Source organism: Leopardus geoffroyi, chromosome A1 (genome assembly GCF_018350155.1).
Source record: "Leopardus geoffroyi isolate Oge1 chromosome A1, O.geoffroyi_Oge1_pat1.0, whole genome shotgun sequence".
Lineage (NCBI taxonomy): Eukaryota > Metazoa > Chordata > Mammalia > Carnivora > Felidae > Leopardus > Leopardus geoffroyi.
This window is the reverse complement of record NC_059326.1, coordinates 7,580,977-7,606,903: the sequence shown is the minus strand read 5'-3', so window position 1 is coordinate 7,606,903 and position 25,927 is coordinate 7,580,977. Positions and strand designations below refer to the sequence as shown.

Genomic DNA, 25,927 nt, shown 5'->3' with positions numbered 1-25,927 from the left:
GCATATATAAGCTCCCTCCGCCCTTCCTTTTCCACTTAAACCACGCTCGCTTGAATGGCACTGTCTTAGCACTCTCTTAGCCCTGGCCTTGTGACGTGACCATCTGTGTTTGCGGTCTTCCCACAACTTACCAATAGACTGTAAATTCCCGAAGGACGGGAAAAATCTCTTCCGTACTTGTAGTCCCAGACCCTGGCAGAGAGCCTGACACAAAATAGGCGCTTCATAAAGACAGTAAGACCTTGGGTTGGGAGTAACTCGTCTGCAAGACGAGCAAACGTTTCTAAGAAATTTTGACTCGATAAACGAGCGATGTCTTGCGATAGGCGTAGTACCTGACGCTGAATGTCACATGATCACAACTGAGCCAATGGTTCTGGGAATTCGCTGTGATATACAAGGACGTTGGGGTCCACGCATGTTTCCGGAATGAATTATGCTCGAAAACGAAGGTTTTACCGTCCTTGTTCCGAGCACCAACTGACAGGGTGATGGGCGATGACAGAGAGAAGGGACAAGCAGTTAGATGCACTGAAAGTGGGTGGGTTGTCGAGGAAGCGACAGTAACCATGCTTCAGGAGTCTCATATCAGGCGGCAGCCTCCAGCCATACCGAAAATGCTAGGACATGGGTGATTCTCCTACCAAACTAATGAGGAAGCGCTTCAAAGAAAAAAAACCCTGGTGAATTCTGCTGGCTGGATTGTTTTATTCGCATCTGCGATTCTTTTATGTTGAACGTGTCACTCAGTGAGAGAGCTGTTGCGACTGAGTAAAGGGCGTCCCGATTCTGTCGGCAGATCCCTCCCGTTGTACGTGCTTGGTTGGGCTGGGGGAGCCCTTCAGTCTCTTGAAATTGTCTGTAAAATCTGGAGGTTTTATACATTTCTTTGGGAGGAAAGTCAAGTATTTACATCTAATTCTTTCAAAAAAATGTTTTTCGATGTTTATTTAGTTTTGAGAAAGCTTGAGTGGGGGGAGGGCAGAGAGAAAGAGGAAGACTGAGGCTCTGAAGCTGTCAGCACAGAGCCCAATGTGGGGCTCGAACTCACGAACTGTGAGATGATGACCTCGGCTGGTCGGACGCTCAACCAACTGAGCCCCCCAGTCACCCCACCGTCTAACCCTTAAAGGGATCTTGACTGTAGAAGTGGGTGAGCTCAGGCTTATGACTGGGGATAAGACGCCTGCATTTCTTGGACTGTCCAATCCGACCCGCAGCATAGCCACAGCTGAGTGTTCTTACGTTATACTGATGAATAAAATGTTATTGTATCTTCTCAGGGTGTTTCCATACGAACCTCATCTAATTTAGAAATGCCTTTTTTTCTTTTTTTACAGAAAAAGGATTTATAAACGCTTCCAAATCAAGTGAAGATTATGAGATTGACCAGTATGAAGAGTTTTGCTTTTCTGTCAGGTTTAAAGCATACCCACAAATCAGGTGTACGTGGACCTTCTCTCAAAAATCATTTCCTTGTGAGCAGAGTGGCCTTGATGATGGGTACAGGTGAGCCAACAAAGAGCTCAGGGGCTCGCCAGGCTTAACACAAGCCTCCTTGTTGCCTTCCGGAAGAGCACGTTCGTATTATGAGTTTGTATATTACTGGGTTGACGTTGAAGTGGAGGAAGAAAACAAAGCAGAGATTAGGACACCGTAATAGTCTGATAATCAGTTCAAATAGTATAACCTGCCACACACACACACACACACACACACACACACACACACACACAAAAACCCAGAAAGAATCCCATTAGTTTGAGTATGGTTCCATGGTGTTTTCTGAGTCACTAGATTGTTACTTCCCATTTGAGAGTATTGTGCTATATAGTATACTAAATCTCCCTCGGTAGATATGCAGCTGATTGAGGAAGTAAAAACCCCTTAAAAACAGCAAAACATTGCCTATAAGTGCATTGATTTAGCTTTTCAAAAAATAAGTGCAGAAATAGCCTACGGATAAAAAATCCCATTTTCCTGGGGATTTGTACAACTCTATTCAAGATTGTCTTATGGGAGAAACTCTCCATTCCCTCTTTGGAAAACAGAAAACGCCTTTTTTTTTTCTTGTAGTTTCCGTAGCTGCGACACCTCCTAGCTCTTAAATGTAGTCCCGTGTAGCATGATTTCCTGCCAGACTCCGAGTTCCTGAAAGGTATCTGTCATCTCTCAAGCAAGCCAGTGGTTTAGAATAAATTGTTTCTCAGCATGGGGTCCATAACCACTTCTGTAGAAAACATCTGGGCAAATGCTAAAAATGCGGATTCCTGGCTCCCATTCCAGACATGCTGGCCAGTTGGGGCAAAATGCCCAGATTCTACATTTTCAGTCACCTCCGGTGATGCGTATCACAGGCCTAGCTCTGTGTGGTGCCTCACACCGGCTACCAGCCACACATGACTATCGAGTTCTTGAAATGGGCTGGTTCGGACGGAAACAGGCCATAACCGTAAAATACACACTAGATTTTGAAGACTTCGTGTGAAAAAGACACTGAAAAAAAATCTCATTTTTTTATATTGATTATATGGCGAAGTTATAGTATTTTGGATACATGGAGTTACAGACAACCGGTGATTCCTCTTCGCTTATTTTTACTTTTTTATCTAGCTCACCAGAAATTTTAAAAGGACGCCTGTGGCTTGCATTATGTTTCTATCGGATAGCATTGGTCCGGGCGAAGAGCTTAGAGCTGTTTTCCCCTCGGTTCTCCTCTATTTCGCAAGTAATGTGTTACTCTTCATACCCCAGAATGATCCTTGTGATCCAAGGGTTACAGCTGATCCTTGCTGGCATGTTTAAAAAGAGCTGTCGCGCTGAGTTTGCATGACAAACCCCTTACTGTTCAAAGCACTCATTTTTCAATTAAGAACGCAGCCTTTGACCTGTGAGCGGACTGATACCCACTTACTTCTCCGACTCTGGGTTTCTCAAAAGCAGCCCTGTTGACTTGGGCTGGATAATTCTTTGTTCTGGGGGCTGTCTGTGCCTTGTAGATGTTCAGCAGCATCCCTGGCCTCCACCCACCGGATGTCAGTAGCACCGTCACCCCCCCCCATGGCGACAGCCAAACATAGCTCCCTCCAGACATTGCCAAATGCCCCTGGTTTGGAAAAACTGCCCGTGGTTGAGAACCACTGCCTCAGAGGGATCACCCTGTTGTCATCAGCTCTTGTTCTGAATTATCAGACTTGCGAGTAGAAGGCCAGGGAGTTAGCCCTGTCTTCCCAGTTGAATGGACCACCACAGGCCCGTGCTCAGAAGGGTACCAGTGGTGTCCACATCCCTTCCCTTCTTTGCATTGTGACTCGGGGTCAGAGAAACTCGTAGCACTATGGGATTCTCTTTGGATCCTGATTCAAAGAGCGAGGGGATCAACTCCACTTAATTCAAATATTCCTTAGATATCTTCTTGACGGACTTGATGGTGTGAGGGTCTACAAGAATGAATACGGCGATGTCTCTTTCTCTCTGCCCCGCCCCCCAAATTTAGAGGGGGCACGTTCAAAGGCAAGAGGCACCTGGGAGATCAGTGTTCCTGTGCTGCTGGCTTCTGGCACAACCTCTTGGGATTTTACAGAGTCACCGATGAGAGGACCGTGTCTCTGATATAGGGGCCACAGGCCAGTCGAGTGGCAGAGTTCATTCCGTTTCATTCCGTGGCCACAGTCTGCACCCCTGACCCCAAGAGGTGACTTTGCGCAGGCTGCCAAATGAATAGATCAGGACAGATCCTGATTCTTACGGTGTTCTGTGCCTTTCGCATTCATAACTGGCTGGTAGTACGGTTAACCTCTTTGGGTGTTGAATCTCACCAGTGAGTGCGAAAGCTCCATAGGATCGGTGTTCTGTCATTTCTCTATCTTTCTGCGCTACCTTGCTCAGGCAACGTGTGTTTCATAAACGAACGAATTCGTCATCACCCCCGGGAGTGGCAATGCACAGCCCGGGCCAGAACAGTCAATGGCCTCCTCTGTGCCCTGCGAGCACCACACCCACGGCACTCACCACAACACCCACCACTCAGTGTTTATCTTATTCAAAAAGTTCTCGACGAGCTACAGTGTTTGCTGGTGATAAGGATGCACCTGATATCATGCCTCACCACGTGTGTCACTTAACACACGGCACAAAGGGAAAATGGAGCCTCCTCCCTCCTGAAAAAGATGCTCAACATATTGAGTGACACCAACAACAACTGAAAAATCCGAACACAGCTTCAAGTGCTCTAGGTGTCTTTTGCTCGCCCCACGAGGCCCTGGGTTGAGATAGCAGGTGGCAGACTCCATGATGATCTGAGTCCTTTCCAACTTTTTATTATAAAACGTTCCAAGTTTACTAAGAAGCCGAGCGACTAGTGCGGTGAAGCATCCTTTCCCTTAACAGTTTTACCCAGACTGGAATCTGTTTGTGAGGTATAGCACTGTAATCATATTGCAACCGATGACTTTATGAACAGAGCGACACGAGTTTTTTTTTTTTTTTTTTTTTCAGACGTAACCGAAAGGCCTGTGTAATAACCCTCCTCGCGGGAGGGCTTTGGTGTGGTCAAAGTGTGTATGCCAGAAGTCTGTCAGCTTCCCTACCTTCACGGCTTCGTTTCTCCTATTTACTTCCTCAAATATTACACCCAAAGTGTGAGGGTGCACATAATAAAATGTGTTTACATCTTATTAACTTATCATTTTCTAACAGCCCTGGTCTCTTGATCTTGAGAAGAGGTCCTAGGATAGTTCATCTCTTGGCTTGCATAATTTCCTCCCTATCAACTTCCTTAATAAACACCGAACCTACCTTAGCTTTTTCCCAGTTTCATGGTTTAAAAAAAACACACAGAACTTAAGATGTTATAATTATTGAGTGGTGCCTTCTGGAAGACTCTCCTTGGCTTGCCCAATCCCCGAGTCTTGCTTTGTCCTGGAGCATTTAACCTTCCAGTTCCAGGAGCCTTGAGTTCTGCACGCACCAGGCATTCACTGAGCACTTACGGAAAACAGCAGCGTGGTAGTCGTGTGGGTTCTGGGTGGTGAGTTGCCCTCCCCCGCAAGAACAGACTAACAGAAAAGCGGGCTCTCAAATCAATAAATGATATATAATTGCAGAAGTATATTGAGCCTCTTGGGGAGGATTTTTTTCCCCCGGCAGGAAATGAGCCTTGAGCATCCACAGAAAGGAGGGAAAAGACGTGTGGGTTCAGTGAACTACCAAGAGCCTCAGCAAACCCTGCCCCCTTCCCTGCTGCCGGGTGTGAAAGAAACTTCTTTAAGCTCCTACCACATGCCAGGCAGTGTGCACATCCTTTATGTGGATTGTCTCGTTTAATTCCCATAATTCCATTGTATGAAAGACAGACTAGGTGGTTACTTGTCCACAGAGGGCAAACTCAATACCCTTCCTTTACTCCTGTTTTCTGAAATTGCCTGAAAATTAAATTGGGGCGCCTGGGTGGCTCCGTCGGTTAAGCGTCTGACTTCGGCTCAAGTCATGATCTCACAGTTCCATGAGTTCGAGCCCCGCGTCAGGCTCTGTGCTGACAGCTCGGAGCCTGGAGCCTGCTTCGGATTCTGTGTCTCCTTCTCTCTCTGCCCCTCCCCCACTTGTGCTCTGTCTCTCTCTCTCTCAAAAAAAAAAAAAAAAAAACAAAAACTAATAAATAAATGTAAAAAAAATTTTTTTAAATAGAAATAACACCAGTAGTTCTACCTCCAGAGATTACATTTCAGACTCTTCCTAATTGACCCCTTCTCAAGATCAAGATAGCAGGACTGCTAGAAACAGGTTTTTGTATACATACGGCATGAACTGTGCCATTTGTAACCTGATTTTTTATTTATATCATGGGCATCTTTCTATGGTCCTAAGTATGTCTTCCATTATTTATATTATTTCAATGGCCACATAGGATTCCACTTTTTAGGCAATTTTATTTTAACTGACTCCTGTTGATGGGCATAACTTCAGTGGGGTTTTTTTTGTTGTTGTTCTTTCCATAGTTTTAAATTTGTTTTCATGTGATTTTTCTCACAGTATATGCCACAATAAAGTTTCTAAATTTCTTTTTTATTCAAAATGATTACTGGAGTTCATGAGCCTCATAGTAATGAAAATCTAACGCATATACTGTGTTCACTATGGGCTAGGCACTATTACAGATGTTTTATACAAAACTACTTAAAAATTTAATAGAGCATTCTCCTCCCACAACCCTATGAGGTAGATACTGGTACTATCCTTTTTTTTTTTTTTTTTAATGTTTATTTATTTTTGAGAGAGAGAGAGACAGAGCGTGAGCGGGGGAAGGCAGAGAGAGAGGGAGACACAGAATCCAAAGCAGACTCCAGGCTCTGAGCCATCAGCACAGAGCCCGATGTGGGACTCGAATCCCTGAACCGAGAGATCGTAACCTGAGCTGAAGTCGGCCGCTTAACCGACTGAGCCACGCAGGCGCCCCAGATACTACTACTGTCTTCATTTTACCGATGAGGAAACTGAGGTACAGAGAGGTTAAGTGACTTGCCCAATGACACACCACGGGGCCATGGCAGAGTTGGGGTCCCAACAAAAACAGTTGGCTTCAAAGCCTTTGTTTTTAACCGTATCGCTAGTTATGATGAGGACACCAACTCATTTCCAAAGCGTAAGATTCTCAAACCCAATGTGTAAGAAAACAAAAATACAAGCATTCTCTTTGGTTACTTAGAAATAAATGTATCCCTCCTTATGAGATGTGCCATACTTTGCTATTTAGTTTTTAATGGTGATATTCCCCCAGACCTTGCCGACTCCCTTGAAATAAAATAAAAGCGAGCATGGTATTATATAGAGAGTAGTATAAAATCATCAGCACCTTTCTCCCACCTCCTGACTGTCTTAATCTAACGTGGAACGAAAGTTTGAACAGATCAGATTCAACACCAGCCTGGCCGCGTTCCCCCAGCCCCGCTTTCAGAAGCTCTCAGGTTCCCCAACACATGCTTTATTATTCTCTGCATGCTGATTTGACTTTGGTAATCCTTTGCCCTTTGATAAAGCATTCTTTATAGCAAATCACTCCCTGAGCCACTAGAAAGAAACTGCCCTTCCTCAGCCCCGCCCCTCTAGGCACTGAACGAAAAATAAAAATGACCTGCATTTTGATTGTCGAGAGGAGAAAACCGTTTTCGTGGTTGTAGCGAGAAAACCTCTTCGTCACCAAGATATTATCTCACTGTAAACTCCAGTTTCCAGGTCTGCGGTCACATGCCAGCTGGCCATCTTTAGAAAAACCCTAGGGAAAGAGGAAGCTCTGAGTGTCCAGGTTACCTTGTTGGTTAGTCCCCTTGGAATTCCCAGAGGAGTTCAGTGACACGGTTGTTGCTATTGCTAGGGTTTAACTGTCATAACAGGAGGACAAGCTGTTTCAAACAACCTGGATATTTGCTTTTGTGTTCAGGCTACTTATGTGACCACTTTCCTACCTGGAAGAGGACATTTCAGATGCTCTCATCTATCCTATGGCAAGTCGTAGTCCATGAAGATAGCACAAAAGACTTAGGAAGGGAAAAGTTTACAAAGCATTTTGCTTTGGTCTGCATGATAATCACTAACTGTATCGGTAACTTCTTCTTGTACCAAATTGATTGGTGCTTTTGGCATGGGGCCTGGCTAGCCACACTGGCTTCTTTTTCATCTCCTTTCTTCTTCCTTTTCAGGGTCTTTGGCTATTGTCCAGTGGGAATTATGTGTTCTCTCTCTCTCTCTCTCTCTCTCTCTCTCTATATATATATATATAATGAAAATTTTAAAAATCTTTATTTATTTTTGAGAGAGAGTGAGAGAGCAAACTAGGGGCTGAGAGAGAGAGGGAGGGAGAGGATCCCAAGCATGCTCTGCCATCAACATAACGCCTAAGGCAGGGTTTGAACTCACAAACCATGAGATCGCGGCCTGAGCCAAAGTCAGACACTCAACCGAGAGCCACCCAGGCCCCCCCACGTGCTCCCTTTAAGAAGCACACATCTTTCCCTTCTTGGACCACTTAAACTCTGCCTTCCTAAAAGTCTAGAAATCACAGGTAGCTCTATTTACTTTCCTCCCTAGTGTTACAATTTGGCCTTCCCCGATCCTTCTATCACTTCTGTCTCACCAGCCATGTCCTCCTTGTTGCCCAGAAGTAGGTCAGGATACGAAATTCCCCCTTTCTAGTTCAGCCTTCTTGTTAGCAAGGCAAATAAACAACTTGTCAAATGCTCACTTTGATGGGTCAGAGCAATAAATTCCCTCATCGCTACACAAGGTCAGAATGACCCTCTAGCTTTGGAGATCAAGGCACAGAACACTGGCGTCAGATAAACATGGGCTCAGGAGCTGCTTTACCAGTCAGTGTGTGTTGAATGTTGGGGGTCGACAGGGATTCTGTTCTCTCCTTCATCTTCCATATCCCGCACAGCCCCTGCTCGTTCTTTTTTCCTGGTGCCTCTCGGGCTTCCTTTTCCCTCTCCTGTCCCATTTTCCCTGCCTCAGACAGCCCTTGCTTTTTCGTGCTCTGAATTCTCAAATCTGAACTTTTACTTCTGCTCTCACAGGACTTCCCACACGATACTGGAACCACTCATCACCGTCACCAGCAACGTGAAAATTCTGTGAGAACAGAAACTTACCTTTTCTACCTCACTGGTGTGCCCCTGATTCCTCCAATAAGTGGACCCTACCACTGATAGTAGAACGAGTGAATGAATGAATGTATGAATGAGTTGCTACAGCTGCCTCCGGACTTCTTGCCAGTAAACTTTTCCAACCACCTAAACTACGATCCCGTTCGTCACGTTCCATTCCTGCTCAGGAATCTACAGCATCTTCCCGATTTCCCCATGAATCTAAATAATGAGGCTTGGGGTGCCTGGGTGGCTCAGTTGGTTAAATACCCAACTCTTGATTTGAGCTCAGGTCATGATCTCATGGTCTGTGAGTTTGAGCCCCGCATCGGGCTCTGCGCTGACCGCATGGAGCCTGCTTGGGATTCTCTGTCTCCCTCCCTTTCTCTCTCTCCCTCTGCCCTTCCCCTGCTTGCAAGCACATGTACTCTCTCAGATAAATAAATAGTCCCACCCCTTACCCATTCAGCCTTTTCTACTACATGTCCCCTTGTGCTCCCGCTCCAGTCAAGAGGCTTTGCCCCTTCCTCTCCATTGTGGCCATACGCAATGAGTTCCCATCTCCTGTCTTAAGGAAAGCTGTTGCCTCCACCTTGGATGCTTTTCTTCTGCCTCCTCATTAAAACAAACTCATCCACAAAGATCTAGCTCAAGTCCTGCCTGCTTCTGTCTAGACCTCTGAACTTTTCTCATCTGTACTGGCCTCTGCCTTCTCTGATCTTCTGTTGGCCTTTAGTTTAATGATTTAGCTATTCTACCTATGGAAGTGTTGTCCACCCACCTGGATGATGATGTCTTTGGGAACAGGAACCATATTTTATAGGTCTTTGCATCCTACATAGCTGCTAGTTTAAGTCTGGTTTCCACACCCTGTGTTCTCCTGTTAACACTTCTATCCTGTCAGTATGTGGTCTTTTCCCCCTTTTTTTCTTTAAGTTGGCTATATATAGAGAGAGGTAGCCTAATTAAATAGCTTCTGAACAATCGTTAGATTATCTTATTCTGTTTTAAGGGATTTGTTTTCTATCTCTACAATGCACGAAGGCGTATTCAACAGCTCCTTGATCCCCTATCTCGCCTACCCTATCCAACATTGAGCACCCCATGTACCTGGTAGGCATGTTGGATAATCTCCAAAATCAAGTTTTCCATGTCTAAGTGTATTGAGTGGCTGATGAGCAATCCGCAGAGATGCTAGAGCCACCAAAAGATTTTTGTACAAACTCAGTGGATTTGAGCCTAGATCACTGTTAATCGCTATGTGAGTCAACGTTGGTTATAGGTCCTGCCTTGGGCCAATGTCAGAGAGCCATCCTTTCAGGAAGCAGGGGGATTATGGTCTCCTCTGCCTATAGAGGTTCTTCCATATTTCTGGGAAGTCAGACTAGTCCAGAATGTATAGAAGAGTGGGGGCAGGAACCTTCTTGTCTCTCTTAGGAACCCCAGCCTAGACGAGGGCTTCTCAGCCCTTAACGTGCATATGAATCACATGGAGATCGTCTTAAAATGCAGACTCTCAGTAGGTTTGGGGTGGGACTTAAAATTTTGTATTTCAGACAAGCTCCTAGATAATACCAATGCTGATGTTGCTTGGCTGTGGACCACACCACACTTAGATGAACAAGGACCTGGCCTACAGACACCTGTCCACGGGACTTCAGGGAGTGAGAGTCTCGAGAAAGACTTCCATGCACGCTGACATTCATTTCAGCATCTCCTGTAAGAATCTGGCTAAGTGTATCTTTAATTCTTTTTCAAACAGCATATCTAAGTTTTGCAACCATAAACACCAGCCAGGAGAATACATATTTCATGCAGAGAACGATGATGCCGAATTCACAAAAATGTTCACGCTGAACATAAGAAGTAAGTTAAATTGTCAAGAAATTGCACTTTAATCTTATCACTGCTTACTTGTGTATTAACTATGACCAGAAAGAGCTAAGTAAAGGCTTAGAAGGGATGCCATAAGCTATTTTTATATACTGAAGTATGGTGAAATTTTATTTCAAATCTACTGGCTTTGTTTACAGATAGATAGATGGGTAGATAGATAGATAATTGTTCTGTGTTCATCTTTGAGGCTAAGATACCTTCTCCCATGTCCTCTCTGAATGTACTTTCTTGTGGTCTCTTACTGACTTTGGTACTTTGAAAGGTCATGTGAAGGAACAGCTAAAAGTCCTATTACCTGACATTTATTTGTTCTAGTAATTTTTGTTCCTTTGGCCTATAAAAAGATGCGAGTACATTTCACTGGACTTTTTATAGATGTTTCTCTCCTGAAGCTAAGAATCGTTTTGATTCTTGGAGGTAGAGAGATGAGCACATCTCAGCCGTCTACAGGAGGGGCCTGGCAGTGGAAAAGTCGTGTTTTGCACATGGGTGGTAGGGCTGTCTGTATAGAAAGTTCCACACAAGGGGCAAAAAAGGGAATAACCAGAGGTCTTGAGTCATCCTGCGTATGAGACACCTTCCCAGAAGCACAAACTGCTTGGAGTAGGTGGGCAACCTAGATGAAGCGAACGCTGAGGCCATTTCTGGAAAGTACCATACCACGTGAGCTGATTTTACATGTTCTTCTCTACAGGGAAACCTCAGGTGGTAGTCGAGGGATCATCAGCAAGTCAGGCCTCTTGCTCCTCTGATGGGTACCCGTTACCATCTTGGATCTGGAAGAAGTGTTCAGACAAGTCTCCCAAGTAATGAGGACATTGGTATCTCTTATGTTGGAAGAACATAAAACTCATACTCTCTCTGGCATATTGACTCTTGCTCATGAATACGATTTAAGAAGAAGTGATGCAGTATTTAAAATGCTTACCTTCTGAGTCAGCTATAATTCTAAATGGTCACAGATTGTCTCTGAAAACTTATAACCAAGAAATCTCTTTTAAAGCTCACTAGACAAACCCTAACTTCCAATCTGACGCTAGGCCCCGCCTGTCTAACTTCCCTGCCATTTCTTTTCAGCTGCACAGAGGAAATCACAGAAGGAATTTGGAATAAAACGGCTAACAGAAAAGTGTTTGGACAATGGATATCAAGCAGTACCCTTAACATGAGTGAGGCCGTAAAAGGATTCCTGGTGAAGTGCTGTGCCTACAATTCCCTTGGCACATCTTGTGAAACAATCCTTTTAAACTCATCAGGTACACAGCAGGTGCTCTCGTAAGGAACCACCTTCAGGAATTCCCCACTAGAAGTTAGTCCCTGTTGTTGGCTTTTATTTGGGGAATTTTACAAAAGCGTACAGGTTCAGGTGTGACGCAAGTCTTTCTTGAGTCAGGCAAGAATCCCCCACTGAACATAGGCTGTTTTGTAATTTAGGGGCAGAGGGACTTCTCCTTACGTTATTATGACTCATGAGTTATAGTGATGCAGGTAGAACCAAAAACCCCCAGGATAGGAAGTATCTACCAAACGATCCAACTCTAGAGAAACCAATTTAGTGATTTGGGGTCTCTCCCATTTTCTCTTTTGATGAATCTCTTTATGTTCCTTTAGCCTGCTGTTTTATAATTTCTAGTTTGTTTTTTACAACCCTTCTAAGCTAAGCAAGTCTGAAACCTGCCTGCCTACACAGAGTTTAAAATCACCAGCATCCCAAAACTAACTTCCCATGCATACGATACCTTCGTACAGAAAACACAAACTTCTTTTTTATTTTATTTTATTTTGTTTTGTTTTATTTTATTTTATTCTTCAAAAACATTTTTTAAACACTTATTTATTTTTGAGAGACAGAGCGAGACAGAGCACGAGTATAGGAGGGGTGGTGGGCAGGGGTCGGGGGGGGGCGGTGGTGGTGGGGCACAGAATCCAAAGCAGGCTCCGGGCTCTGAGCTGTCAGCACAAAGCCCGATTCCGGGCTCGAACTCACAGACCACGAGATCATGACCTGGGCTGAAGTCAGACGCCTAACCGACTGAGCCACCCAGGCGCCCTTATTTTATTTTATTCTTAAAGTTTATTCATTTATTTTGAGAGAGAAAGAGGGAGAATGCGTGATGGGGGGAAGGGGCAGAGAGAGAGGTAGAGAGAATCCCAAGCAGGCTCTGCACTGTCAGCACCGAGCCCGAGATGGCGCTCAGTCTCGCTAACTGTGCGATCGATCTGAGCCGAAACCAAGAGTCGGATACTTAACCAATGGAGCCACCCAGGTGCCCCCTAACTTCTTTCTTTTAATGTCTGACCTGAATATCCTGTGGGTTTAAATAGATGTCGTTGGTATAACCCTAGTACGTGATCTTTAAGAATGGGATTGAAATCATTCAAAATTTTCTAGGAAGGGAACTTGTCCTTTACAGGAACGTTGCCCGATTTTCCGTGGGGGAGGCGAGTTTTTGTCAGGTGCTTGTAAGGACTGCAAAGGATGGCTTCTCAAACAGGATGTGCGAAACTCCAGTGAGCTTCCACTCTATCCAATTCACTGCTCAGTGATTCTCTTTCCTTTCAGTGCCCTTCGCTTTCATCCAAGACAACATCTTGTTCTATGCGACCCTTGGGCTTTGTCTTCCCTTCATCGCTGTTCTAACCATGCTCATCTGTCACAAGTACAAAAAGGTAAACGCAAAGGGAAAAATCTACCCCTGTTTCCTATTTCTGAGGAACTGCCTGTTGCTAACGGACCCATTATTTTCATCCCTGAAGCAATTTAGGTACGAAAGCCAGCTGCAAATGGTGCAGGTGACCGGCTCTTTGGATAATGAGTACTTCTACGTTGACTTCAGAGAATATGAATACGATCTCAAGTGGGAGTTTCCAAGAGAAAACTTAGAATTTGGTGAGAATCGAAATGGCCCAAGTGTTTCCACAGCGTTTCCGTTCCGTTGGAAAGTCTCTGACGTGCCCTCGCCCACCATTATCTTGCAGGGAAGCTACTGGGATCAGGTGCTTTTGGAAAAGTGATGAATGCGACAGCTTACGGAATTAGTAAAACGGGAGTCTCAATCCAGGTGGCAGTCAAAATGCTGAAAGGTACAGTAAGGTGGAACGGTGCCCACAAAGGTGCGCAAAAAATGGGAGGCATCGTCTCCCGCCTCCTCTTCTCCTCGTCTGCAGCAGTGGTTACCGCGTGCCACACTTTCAAGGCTAAGAGGGGACTGGGCTGGGGTGGGTGTCGACCAGGTCGTGAGTATAAAATCCAAGTCACGAATGCAAAAGTCCACCTCTTCCTCTTCTGGCTTTGTTAGGTGTTTCCAGCTTCAATATTAGGGGGCACTGTTATCACGGGCAGGTGTTGTTTCTTACATTGTGACACAGACTCTGGGCAGAAGAACCAACTGAAGCCCTCTGCATTCTCACTTCCCACTTGTGGCTCCCCCGCCATCCCTCCCCCTAGCGTCCTTGGCTCAGCAAGAACCCTCTGGTTGGCTTTTGCTGCCGCGATCAGCAACCTCCAACAAACGAAGTCTCACGGGGCCTCTTTCCTCCTCCCAGTCCGACTGCCTCACAGTCCTTTGCTGGCTCCTCGTCTTCCACCAACTGTTGAGGAAGGCTTGCCTCCTTCCTTTGCACCGTGCATGCTCACTACAGGCTATCTCAGTGTCCCCCCCACCCCCCCCCCCGCCCTGGCTCTAGTCTAGGTACCAAGGGTTCTCACAGTTGCTCTCCCTTCTGAGCCTCAGGTTATGTCCAAATGCCTGAGCATCTCAAAAGGTTCTCTAATTTGAACTGAACTCCTCCAACCGTGGCCCTCCATCAACGCTCCCGCTCAGTGATCGGTGCCGATTGCCAACGACTGGCCAATGACTTCCCCACAGTTGGGCAAACCGGAAACCGAGGCCGCATCCTTGGAACCGGGTCCGTGCTAGCACCCCACAGGCTGTCCCTGCCTGGTATCCTGCCCCGTGTTCCTTGAACCCACCCTCTTCTCACCTCCCTACCACCCCGGGCCAAACCTCTCTCTCCAGAATGGCTGCAGCGGCCCTCCAGGCAGGCCCTACGGGCTCCTTCTGGATTCTCAGTGTTGAGGCCCAAGTGCCGGTTATGGAATGCAAAGCAGACCCGTTTCCCCACTTAGCACTTCCCAGGGCTTCGGGATTACTCCCGAAGGAGTCTCCACAGCCCTGCAGCATCTGGCTGCCCTCCTCCCCACCTCACCCTCCCCACCTCACGCTCACTGGGAGGCTGCCTGCTTTCGGTTCCTCCAGAGCACCGTGCTCCCTCCCCATCCCAGGGCCTTTGTGCAGGCTGATCCCTCTGCCCACCCTTCCCCTTTCACGTGGTTCTCTCCCACTCCTCCTTTAGATCTCAGCAGAAATATCACTTCCTCAGAGAAGCCTTCTCTCACACCACAGAGATCAAGTTCCTTGCTGTAAGTTAGCTCTCCGTAGGCCTTCTTCCTCATGCAATGTATCACAGTGGGGATGACATATTTGCTTAATTACTCCATTAATGTCTCATCTGCCACATTGGTCCGTAAGGCGCGTGAGGGCCAAGGTTGTATCTGTTCTGCTGTGTTTTCTTTTTTGGATCCTTGCCCGTTCTGTTACTTCAGTGTGGAGTGTTCTCCCTCCCTTCCCACTGTGAATTCGCCTGGTCATCTCTTATCTTACCTCAGGCATTCGGGGTCCCCTTCCACCCCCCTCCAAGGCTAGGTTAGGCGTCCCTCTTGTGTGACCCCACAGCCCCCTTCTATTCATTTGCCACTTTGCATTTACCACACTGGGTTGTAATTGTTTATTTACTCGTCTCCCTTTTTCAGGAGACTCTAAACTCCAAGAAGACAGGGGCTGTGTCTTTTGGCTATCATTCCTTCCCCCATCGCTTGGCACATCGCCTCATACACAGCAGGCATTCAATAAATACTTGTTGAAGGGGTGAATGAGGGAATGAATGGATAAGAATGAATGAAAGTCAGGTCACGGGGTATGAAAGTACTCTGGCAAAGTTAAGCACACCATAAAAGATATTATTTTGGTCATGACGGGCAAGACATGGGGATTTGAAGGCTACAGATCCCTATAAAACATGAAGCAGAAGACACAAGGTACTAGGGGATCCCAGCGCTCACAGTGGAGAATCTCACTCCCACTCCCAGTGAGAGAACCCCGACAGCTCACTAAATCAAGATGGATGGCATCAGTGCTCTGGAAAAGCTACCGTACAGGCTAGGATGTCTCCCAAGACAAAGCGATGACACCTGGAAATACCTAGTCAACTCTTCACTGAATGTAAAGAAAAGTTACCACGTCTATAGGAAAGAAGGTGTTAACAGTGGAGTGGGTGCCTGGTGCCTGATACCTGGAGAGGGAAGTCCAAAGACCTTGCCCCTGCTTCTAGGGCTCCAGCACCCTCCCGGGCAGGGGTGCCCCAACCAACCTGGGCACATCAGTCTCATTGACGTGAGACCTGGGAGTTTATCAGAAACTTCCCTTACGCTATGCTTCTAAGCAAGATTATGAGGATAATTTGCCGAGCTATCTAGACTTATCTCCAGGGGGAGAATGCATTGTCCAATGGATGCATTCTAGCCTATTTGGTAGCTCTCATGATGAGTTAACGAGTCTCTCGAGAACTTGGTTAGTGGGAACTGGTCTCTTTGACCTTCTCACCATTGGACCTGTTGACACAAACGAGGTTTTAGACCTGAGGACCGTGAACTGGAGCCAGCCACCCTTGCCGACATTCCCGTCCTGACTCTCCATGCCCAACAAATCCAAGAGTCAAAACAACGAAAAAAAGTTACGTTTCTCCCTTCAGCATACTTCCGAACTTTTTCACGTATTTTGTTTTGTTGTATTTCGGTTTTTTGAGGGTCCACTAGAAAGATTTCTATTTTTGGTGGGTAGAGGAACGTCCAGGGGAAAGGCTCGTTATTAGGCTCAACTTGTATACCTCAATCTTTGAAACTCTGTCTTCAACACAAGCTCTTATTACTTAACAATCGCGGACCATTTTACGCATTACGGTTTTTCATGCAAATTCGAACTGGAGAAAGTTTTCGTTTATTAAATGAGCTAAAATACCTATTTTTCTTTAGCCTTACATTCTGTACGCTTTTCCGTTGACAGAAAAAGCAGACAGTTCCGAAAGAGAGGCTCTCATGTCCGAACTCAAAATGATGAGTCACCTGGGAAACCACGAGAATATCGTAAATCTGCTGGGGGCCTGCACACTGTCAGGTAATCAGTTCCTACTAAAAACATCTCATCAAAAATATTTCAGCTTGAAGACCCAGAGGACACCTGTTCCCATTTTCTCCTCTTTCCTCAGTCGCAGTGTGGGTCCCCAAACCCAAGTGGAATGAGACGTTGAACCCTCTGAAATCAGATAGGTCAGTATAGAGAAGGCCTCACTGTATGGGGAGACGCCACATAATTTTCACCTATTCGAAAACAGCAACAGCACTGCGGGTACACTTTGTGGTATCTCATTCTGCTTGCTCAGATGGAGCTTGTCCCCCGGCCGTGAAACCGGCCTAAACGCAGTGGCGAGAATGGCCGCAGAGCCTGGCCCCTGCCCTGTTGGGGCGGCTTCAAATAAAGCACAGCTAAGGCAGGCTTTCAGACTTCGTTTTCCCAGAATTCGACGGAGCATGCGCTCTGATTCACTCCTGCTTAGAAATACCCGAAGGACGGGGAGGCACGTGCGTGGCTCTGTCGGGTAAGTGTCCAACTCGATTTTGGCTCCGGCCACGATCTCACGGTTCGTGGGATCAAGCCCCGCATCGGGCTCCACGCTGAGCGTGGAGACTGCTTGGGATTCTCTCTCTCTCCCTTTCTCTCTGCCCCTCCCCTGCACACGCTTTCTCTCTCTGTCTCTCAAAATAAATAAATAAGCATTAAAAAAAGAAAAGAAATGCCTGAAGGATGTGCTCAAGCGTCCTTCCTTCTGGGACTGGGACCAAAAAATGGGAAACAGAGAAAATGGATCTGAGAGGATGCTCGTGATGTATTTCTCCCTCCTTGGCAAATGGCAAATCGGCATATATTTGCCAAGTGCTCACAGTGCAGCTGGCCTATTATTCCCAGTTGCAAACTGGAGAATCCAAGTGGCCGGTAGTTATTGACGAGGCAACAGGTGCAACTAGCACCCATGCAGAAGGCAAGACCATACCGCGTTCCAAAGGAGTGAGAGCAAAAAGCTGGAATTGGATTGTACAGGAAGAGACAAGCTCAGGGGTGCTGGCTGGCTCAGTCGGTGGAGCCGATCAAGTGCGACTTGATCTCGGGGTTGTGAGTTCGAGTCCCACGTTGGGTATAGAGATTACTTTAAAAAAAAAAAAAAAACTTAAAAAGAAGAAGAGATAAGCTCAAAGTTGTACTCTCCCAAAGTCAGGGGAGAAGTAGGCTCTCTTAGATTATGTTGTCTGTCACACAGACATCTGAAAAAGTTATTTGGTATTTGTATGCCTGTAATGAAAACTCTCACTATTTCAGGACCAGTTTACTTGATTTTTGAATACTGTTGCTATGGTGATCTTCTCAACTACCTAAGAAATAAGAGAGAAAAATTTCACAGGACGTGGACGGAGATTTTCAAGGAGCACAATTTCAGTTTTTACCCCGCTTTCCAATCATACCCAAATTCCAGGTAAGAGACGGGGTCAAGGTTTCACAATTATATGTTGTAGAACACAGACAAAATATGATGGTTAAACACCCCCCACTGGCCAGTCTCTGAAGGCCCTAGTCCAGCATTGTGTCCTCTGTGGGTTCTAAGATCTAGAAAGGCCACTTATCATTGCTACAGTTTTCTCTGCTGATTGGAACGATGAGACCTTTCACTTTCCCGTGGTGCAGGGACTGTCGCTGTCTCCGTCCACCTGTGCCGGAATCACACCCCTGGACCCAGGCTCAGTTTTGGGAAGAGTGCATTATTCTGTCTTTCAGGTCTGCTGGATGACACGTAGATCCGGGTTGAAAGAATGAATGCTTTTTCCAAAGCCCTCCATGTACTCATTGAGAGTAGTTCGGGTCTTGGGACTTTTGCTCTGAACCATAAATCGGATTTTCAAAAATTAGAACGGATCAATTGACATAATGTGATGGGGGCAAAATTAAGAAGCGGACGGGGCGCCTGGGTGGCGCAGTCGGTTAAGCGTCCGACTTCAGCCAGGTCACGATCTCGCAGTCCGCGAGTTTGAGCCCCGCGTCCGGCTCTGGGCTGATGGCTCAGAGCCTGGAGCCTGTTTCCGATTCTGTGTCTCCCTCTCTCTCTGCACCCCCCCCCCCCCGTTCATGCTCTGTCTCTCTCTGTCCCAAAAATAAATAAACGTTGAAAAAAAAATTAAAAAAAAAAAAAAAAAAAAAGAAGCGGTAACATTTGTCCCTGTGCCCCCCGTTGTATATTCTGCCATCCATGCAGAGCCTGTGTGATTCTCAGTCCTGTTGAGATTTCTTGTTGTAGTGTGTATAAACGAGGGCTATAGGAATTTGGTGATCCTTTGGTCCTCATCCTTGGGAATTTCTTGCTAATTACTTGAACATCGTGTAACACCTTTCTCTGAGGCGTTCTTCATAGAATGATTCCTCCATCCACAGTGCATTCCTGTTTCCTTGCCATATGCGGAATCTCCCTTATTCTAAAGGCACAATCGTTAGAGACTTTTGTCTTTACTGCGCGACTTTTGGAGGGTGCGTTTGAGATTCCAGCCTGGATTTCTAAGTGTGTAGCTTTCAGTGTACGCCTTTGGCCTTCTAAGGTCTGAGACGGGGACCTAGCATCTTGAAGCCGGGAGGCCCCATGGAGATCCCCAGGGGCGTCTTTGTGCGCTTGCCTTTAACCGATTGATACCCGTCACCCCAATCTTGTCTTCCACACTCGTTTCTCAGTTCATATTCGAAAACTGAGAAAATTCCATAATGTCATCTGTATTCTAGAATAGAGTCTCTTAATGAGTCGGATGTGTGTGATCAGCACTCCATGGTTAGTAACAAGTAATGCTGCTCAACAGGGCCTTTGATTCATTCTGGTCACTGGGATATTCAATCCACTGAAGCAACTTAGGGATATTTGTGGTCTGAAAGGATGCCATTTTCCAAAGATAGGGAAATCGTAAATCGGGGTGAAATTGTACGCGGGAATAAATGGCATCCTTGTATACAATGCGCACAGAATTCCTCGGTGAAGAATTTTACATTATAACCATAAAAGAGATTATCGATGTTACTATTTATTAATTTCACGGGAAAGGGAAATGAGCTTTATTTACAAAGACCAGCTTGAGGACAGAAGGATGGTAAAACACTTAGAAGTCTTTATGGAAAATCCGTATTACATGAGTTTTTGTAGGGAAAGTGAGCTTTAAAAATTTTTTTTTACACTTATTTATTTTTGAGAAACAGAGTGAGACAAAGCGTGAGCAGGGGAGGGGCAGAGAGAGAAGGAGACACAGACTCCAAAGCAGGCTCCAGGCTCCGAGCTGTCAGCACAGAGCCCGGAGCGGGGCTCGAACCCACGAACCGTGAGATCATGACCTGAGCTGAAGTCGGACGCTCAACCGACTGAGCCACCCAGGCACCCCAGGGAAAGTGAGCTTTCAGAAACAGAAGAGGCCTGAGTCCTAATTGTACGTTTTCTTAGCTTCGTGATTTCAGCAAATCACATTTATCTCACCAAGTCTTTTGTGAAATGTGACTCTCACACCCAGCTTGTCGCGTTGTGGCAAGGACGGAATGAGGTCCTCTTTGAACTGGAAGGACGTTATACAGAGAGTGGGGATCACTCCTCTCCTAGTGAGACTTGGCAAGCCCAATTAATTCCACACGTGTTTTTAATGCCCACGTGCGTGAAAAATGGACCAACGGATGCTGTGCTTTTTGTTTAAAAGCCCATTTATAACTGGAACTCATTTCTTTGACGAATTGTAATTTTTTTTTAAATATAGTGTCTACTCAGAAGAAGAACATAAATAACGAAATAATTTTTTTTAACAGCATGCCTGGTTCAAGGGAAGTTCAGATACGCCAGGACTTGGATCACATCTCAGGGTTCAACGGGAACTCATTTCAATCTGAAGGTAATATTTTATTCTAATTAGCAGCACCTTACAACAGAAACGGATACAGGAATTCTGTTAGCAATTTTTTAAAAGTTTGTAAACGCGAAACACGATTTTCTCTGCTAATGTCATTTGTAGGCTTTATTAATGCATATTTGCTCTAAAGGTGGTGAAAAGCCAATGGTTCGTATATTGTGCGTTTAACGTCAGTATGCAGCTAATAAACACTGAGGGCTATCTTATTTGGTCAGGTGGTTCTTTTTAAAGTCATACATTTATTAGGGCCACCGAGTACTGATAAGCGGAAAAATGATGAGTTCTGGAATCAGACAGAAGGTGGGTTGACCTTGGGGTTCCTTCACTTCCTGGCTGGAAGACTGGATGAATTATGTCACCATCTGAGCCACAACTTTGTCATCTGTCAAGTAGGCCCAATAATACTTTTCTCATAGGACCAGCAGAAGGATTAAATGGAACAACAGTAAAATGAGGCACAGCTTTTGGCATCAATGGGTTAGCCCCAACGCCACCAGAGACGTGCGGTGATAGCTTCTTTCTAAAGTCTGGGTCCCCTCGTCCAAAAAAAAATAAAATAAAATAAAGTCTGGGTGCCCCAGCTCACTGTGACTTTAATAAGTGCCCATGGAGCTTTACTGGGACAACTTCATAGACTCTGGAAAACATGAGGACCCGTTCTGTCTTACAGATGAAATCGAATATGAAAACCAAAAGAGGCTGGAAGAAGAAGAGGACTTGAACGTGCTGACATTTGAAGATCTTCTCTGCTTCGCCTATCAAGTTGCCAAGGGAATGGAATTTCTGGAATTTAAGTCGGTAAGCGCCTTGTGAAGAAGAAACGAACGGCAGCAAGATAATCTGGGAAATGAGATGTGCTTTCCCTTTTCTGGTTTGTTTTAACTTGTATCCCTTAAAGTCTCGCCCCTCCCCACCCCCCCAACCACCACACCCTTCACTGTTGGAGCCGCCTAGATGCTTCTTCCCACCAGCTCTTGACGAATTACAGTTATGAAGGCCCCGGGATCCCTTATTAGATAATGGTTATCGCAGCCCTCCCAGGCTGTCCAAAGTCCCCTGAAACTTCCAGATAGGCGGTCAAAGCGAGGTGTACAGAGTCAGTCCTTCCTTGGACGGTCAGTTCAGGTTGTTCAGGCATTTGGCCCTGGGTAAATGGAGGCTCAAATACCATGCGCCGTGCTTGTGGGGCCAGCCCATCCCCCACTCTGCCCACCTCCCGCCTTTGCCTTCTCTGCAGCGCCCTGCTGCGGGCCAGCACCGTTCCTGGGCCCTCCCGGCTTCCTCTGCCGCTAATCCCAGATCCAGGCCGTGGATCCTGCCACAAACCACGGTTTCTATCTCCACTTTGCATTCTTTCTGTAACCGGCTTTCAGTCCTGTTCTCTGACATTTCAAATGTCTCCTGCCTGTAAGCAGATGAAAGCCATTCCTCTGGCTCCTTTCTGTCCTTGCCGTCTTGTCCTTCGTCTCCGCCGAAGGCCACCTTACCTTCTCTCTGTTTCCCAAACTCTTCCCTCCTCTTTTCCCTTTGAATTTTCATTCTCTTTCTCCCTCTCTCCTCCACATCCCTCCTCTTGCCTCCTCTCGCCCTGAATCTGGAGAGAAGGCTTTCAACTGTAGTTTTTTCTTAAAAAAAAATTACTTTCTGGGGCTGTGGGGAAGAGGGGAAAGTGGGTGATGGGCACTGAGGAGGGTGCTTGTACGTAGCGACGAACCACGGGAACCTACCCCAAAAGCCAAGAGCACAGTTTACATACTGTATGTTAGACAACTTGACAATAAATTGTGTTTCAAAAAAGCACTTGCCGTAATATGATGTTATAGGTCGAGTCTATCTCAGTTTTAAAAAGATTAACGTGAAATAAACCTACAGCTTTGAAGAACAGGAAAAAGTGATCTTCATAATAGTAACCAAACCTATGAAGCATCTTGAGATAAACACAACCAGAAATCTGCAAGATCCCCGTGAATAAGCCCGTGAGACATTATTCAATGGCAGGAGGAAGACCAGAATGAGCTTCACCGGGTTCATGTAGGAGAGACTCTGCGTTTACCAGAAACGTCGGTTCTGTCCAAGTTAATCTGTATGTTTAACGCAACTCCAGTTAGACGCTCAGGGGTTTTGTTTTGTTTTCCTCATGCGTATTGAAAGGGCACGTGACCTTCTTGGCTCGTCTTTTCCAAATGTGGGCATCCTTGCTCAATAGTTTAAAAAAAAAAATCCCATCTTGTAATATTTTCCCACCCCTCCTCTCTGAGGCCCCTTCTTCTCTTCATCTTCTCTACTGGCTGTTGGACTCCTCTTGTCTCAAGTGTACGGATAGTTGCTTTATCTGTAGTTCACCTACGCGGCCACAGTAGGGCTTCCGTGAGTGTCTTTGTGGACCTTGGAGGGCATCTAGCTTGATTGCCTGTCCTTAAGTAAATACTCAAACTTCTCACAACTGGAGGTCAAGGGGCACTGCTTTTTTCCCCCTCTGGGCTTGTTATAATAAGAATTTTCAGAGGACTATCCAGTTTCTTAGACCCTGTCCTGTTGTTTTCACTTCAGGCCCTCTCCTCTGCATCGGTCCGTCCTTTCTCCCTCCGTCTCTGGTTGCTCCTCAGTTTCCCCGTAGGTTCCGTGACCCCATCAAACGTTACTTGAGCCCTGGGGCACCGTGCTAGGTGCTGAAATAGAGTCAGCTCTTATCCCTGACAGGGGAGAAAGAGACAAGCAGACGTGCAAATCAAAGATGACACTGGAGTGTGGTAAATATTCACATTCCAGTAAGTCCTGGGGACCCAGGCGAGGCACAGGCAGGTCAGACCCGGGGGGGGGGGGGGAGGCGGTGCAGGAAAAGCTTGTGGAAGGAGCCCAGGCTTGGGCTAGAGGAGATGTTTGAGGCAAAGGAAAACCAGCCGGGAACATGGGATCGGGCAGGGAACATGAAATCAGGAGGCAGTCCGCTGAGAAACGTCATGAGTTAAATGTGTGGCATAGGGAGGTCTCTTGGGCAGCAAAGTAGGGTCCTAACCCAGTAGATTTTTGCCTATCCCTATCTGAAGCTCAAGAGAAATGTTTGGGGGGCGCCTAGGTGGCTCAATCAGTTGGGCGTCCGACTTCGGCTCCGGTCATGATCTCACAGTGTGTGACTTCGAGCCCCGCGTCGGGCTCTATGCTGACAGCTCGGAGCCTGGAGCCTGCTTCAGATTCTGTGCCTCCCCCTCTCTCTGCCCCTCCCCTGCTCATGCTCATGCTCTGTCTCTTTCTCAATAATGAATAAACGTTAAAAAAATTTCAAGAAAAAAAAGACACATGTTTGGGTTGGAAATTGAGGTTTGGGTGATGGCGGTTGCCTCCCTAGGTTTGGACGAAGCGGCTGGGGGGTGGGGGGATGTGGAACGAGAAGGGGCAGTGCTAGGGAATGAGAGCAGGCTGGCATGGGGCCGTGGGAAGAAACAGGTTCCGCCAGGGGCCAGTGAACGGGCCAGATTCACAGAAGGAAGGTCGTGAAGAAGGAGGGGCTGCCGAACAGGACCAGTTACCGCCGGGAGGTCAGCGCAGAGCTCTGCTGGGCTGGGCTGTGCACCTCGGGGCTCGGCCAAAGCAGTTGGCAGGCGTTGGGGAAGAGGAAGGCAGGTTGCAGGGGCCCGGTAGTGACGTGGGCGCAAAGGAAGCGGAGTCCACAGGCCGAGGACCGCGCTCTCAGAACACCGGCTAGGGAGGAAGGAGAGCTAGAGGGATTTGAGTCTGTTGGGTTTTTGCTTTTATTTTTTCAAGGTTGAAGAGGGAGCCCCTTTGGCCCTTTACTCCTTAGTGCCCTGTTCCTTTGAATACCTTCTTTCTTAGAGTTAATTCTCTTGCCGGACCACTCGGGTTCCTGTCTTGTCATCTCTCAACCCAGGGGCTCCCCACTGCACTCAGTCCTCCTTCCCAAACTTACTGTTTTCATATCTTCCAACTATTTTCTTTGCCAGTCCTCTCGCTGTCGAGAGCACCGGTCAGGAAAGAGGTCGTTTTCTCCGCCCCGCAGTAAGGGTGCTGGAAGTCACTCTCTGAAAATCCCCTCCGGAGCTCAACAGCGGGCCCTGTTACTGTCTTTTGTTTATGGCAAGACACAACCCACAGCCAGCCTTGCTCTCCTAAGAACCCAGCCCCTTGGCCTCCAGGAACGTTCCGTAAGCAGCGCGGATGACCGCATCCACAATAACCGGAGACCTGGGCCGTCCGTGTTCAGTCAGTGCCACGAAGCAAGCGTGATGACCGCTCGTGGCCCAGGGAAGAGAAGACACTCGGGTGAACCCCACGTTCCCGTCATCTGTAACTCCCGCCGACCCTGAACCTGGAAGAAAGCTTGCACTCTGTGATCATCTGCATCACAGTAAATAACACTCCAATTTCATTCTTTATAGTGTGTTCACAGAGACCTGGCAGCCAGGAACGTGCTCGTGACCCACGGGAAAGTGGTGAAGATCTGTGACTTTGGACTGGCTCGAGATATCATGAGTGACTCCAACTACGTTATCCGGGGCAATGTGAGGCTGCTACTTCGTACACGTTTTTTTATGCCGTCACTGTGTGTTTTGTCGTTGTTACGGTAGACAGCCGCACTCACTGTGGTGCGTGTTTGAGTCACGGCCACGTCCGAACACCTGCTCACAGCAGTTAGCTTTCTTAGGCTTGACAGCTTTTTCTGTAGCTTCAGGGAATGTCCCAGCTGTAATAAAAGCCGAGTAAAGGAGCATCACCTCTGTCACAGCAGATCACGTAGGGTACCTTGGAGCACAAGCCACACTTTAAACAAAACCCGTTACCTGAGCCTACAGTTCCCAGAGCTGTAAAGTGACTGGAGTCCTGTTTCCAATCGCGGGATTTGGCAATAGCTACCATAAAACGTTTTTTTTTTTTTTAAGTACGACATATAAATTAAGTGTTAAATGCAAAATCTTTAAAGGCACAACATTGAACGTAAATGTTAGCTAGTGAATGTTTAGCATCTTATGACTGCCACACAGGGAGACCTAAAACATGACTGAATATAAAAAATTAAAACATTTTAAAAATTAATTAAAAAATTTTAAAATCCCTAAGGATAGATGTGGGTTTTTTATTTTTATTTTTTTTATTTTAGAGAACGCGCAGGGGAGAGGGGCAGGGGAAGAGAGCCGGTCTTCAGCAGGCTTCAGGTTCAGCGCTGAGCCCTCTGTGGGGCTTGATCCCAAGACCCTGGGATCATGACCCGAGTCGACACCAAGGGTCAGATGCTCAGCCGACTGAGCCACCGAGGCGCCCTGTTTTGTTTTGTTTTTTTAATTTAAGATTT

At 46.5% G+C, this 25,927-nt stretch overlaps 1 protein-coding gene across 2 annotated transcripts in view; it reads left to right on the top strand.

The window, feature by feature from the left end:
• The window catches only part of FLT3 (fms related receptor tyrosine kinase 3), a 77,337-nt gene that overhangs the window by 39,045 nt on the left and 12,365 nt on the right, over positions 1–25,927 (top strand). For both annotated transcript variants that reach the window (XM_045465452.1, XM_045465383.1), the window contains exons 9-20: positions 1,341–1,509; positions 10,399–10,502; positions 11,227–11,338; positions 11,610–11,788; positions 13,096–13,202; positions 13,290–13,422; positions 13,512–13,616; positions 16,655–16,765; positions 18,023–18,176; positions 20,522–20,604; positions 21,293–21,420; positions 25,017–25,139. In XM_045465452.1, the coding sequence (XP_045321408.1) occupies positions 1,341–1,509; positions 10,399–10,502; positions 11,227–11,338; positions 11,610–11,788; positions 13,096–13,202; positions 13,290–13,422; positions 13,512–13,616; positions 16,655–16,765; positions 18,023–18,176; positions 20,522–20,604; positions 21,293–21,420; positions 25,017–25,139 (1,508 nt within the window). The remainder of the gene's footprint in view (positions 1–1,340; positions 1,510–10,398; positions 10,503–11,226; positions 11,339–11,609; positions 11,789–13,095; positions 13,203–13,289; positions 13,423–13,511; positions 13,617–16,654; positions 16,766–18,022; positions 18,177–20,521; positions 20,605–21,292; positions 21,421–25,016; positions 25,140–25,927) is intronic.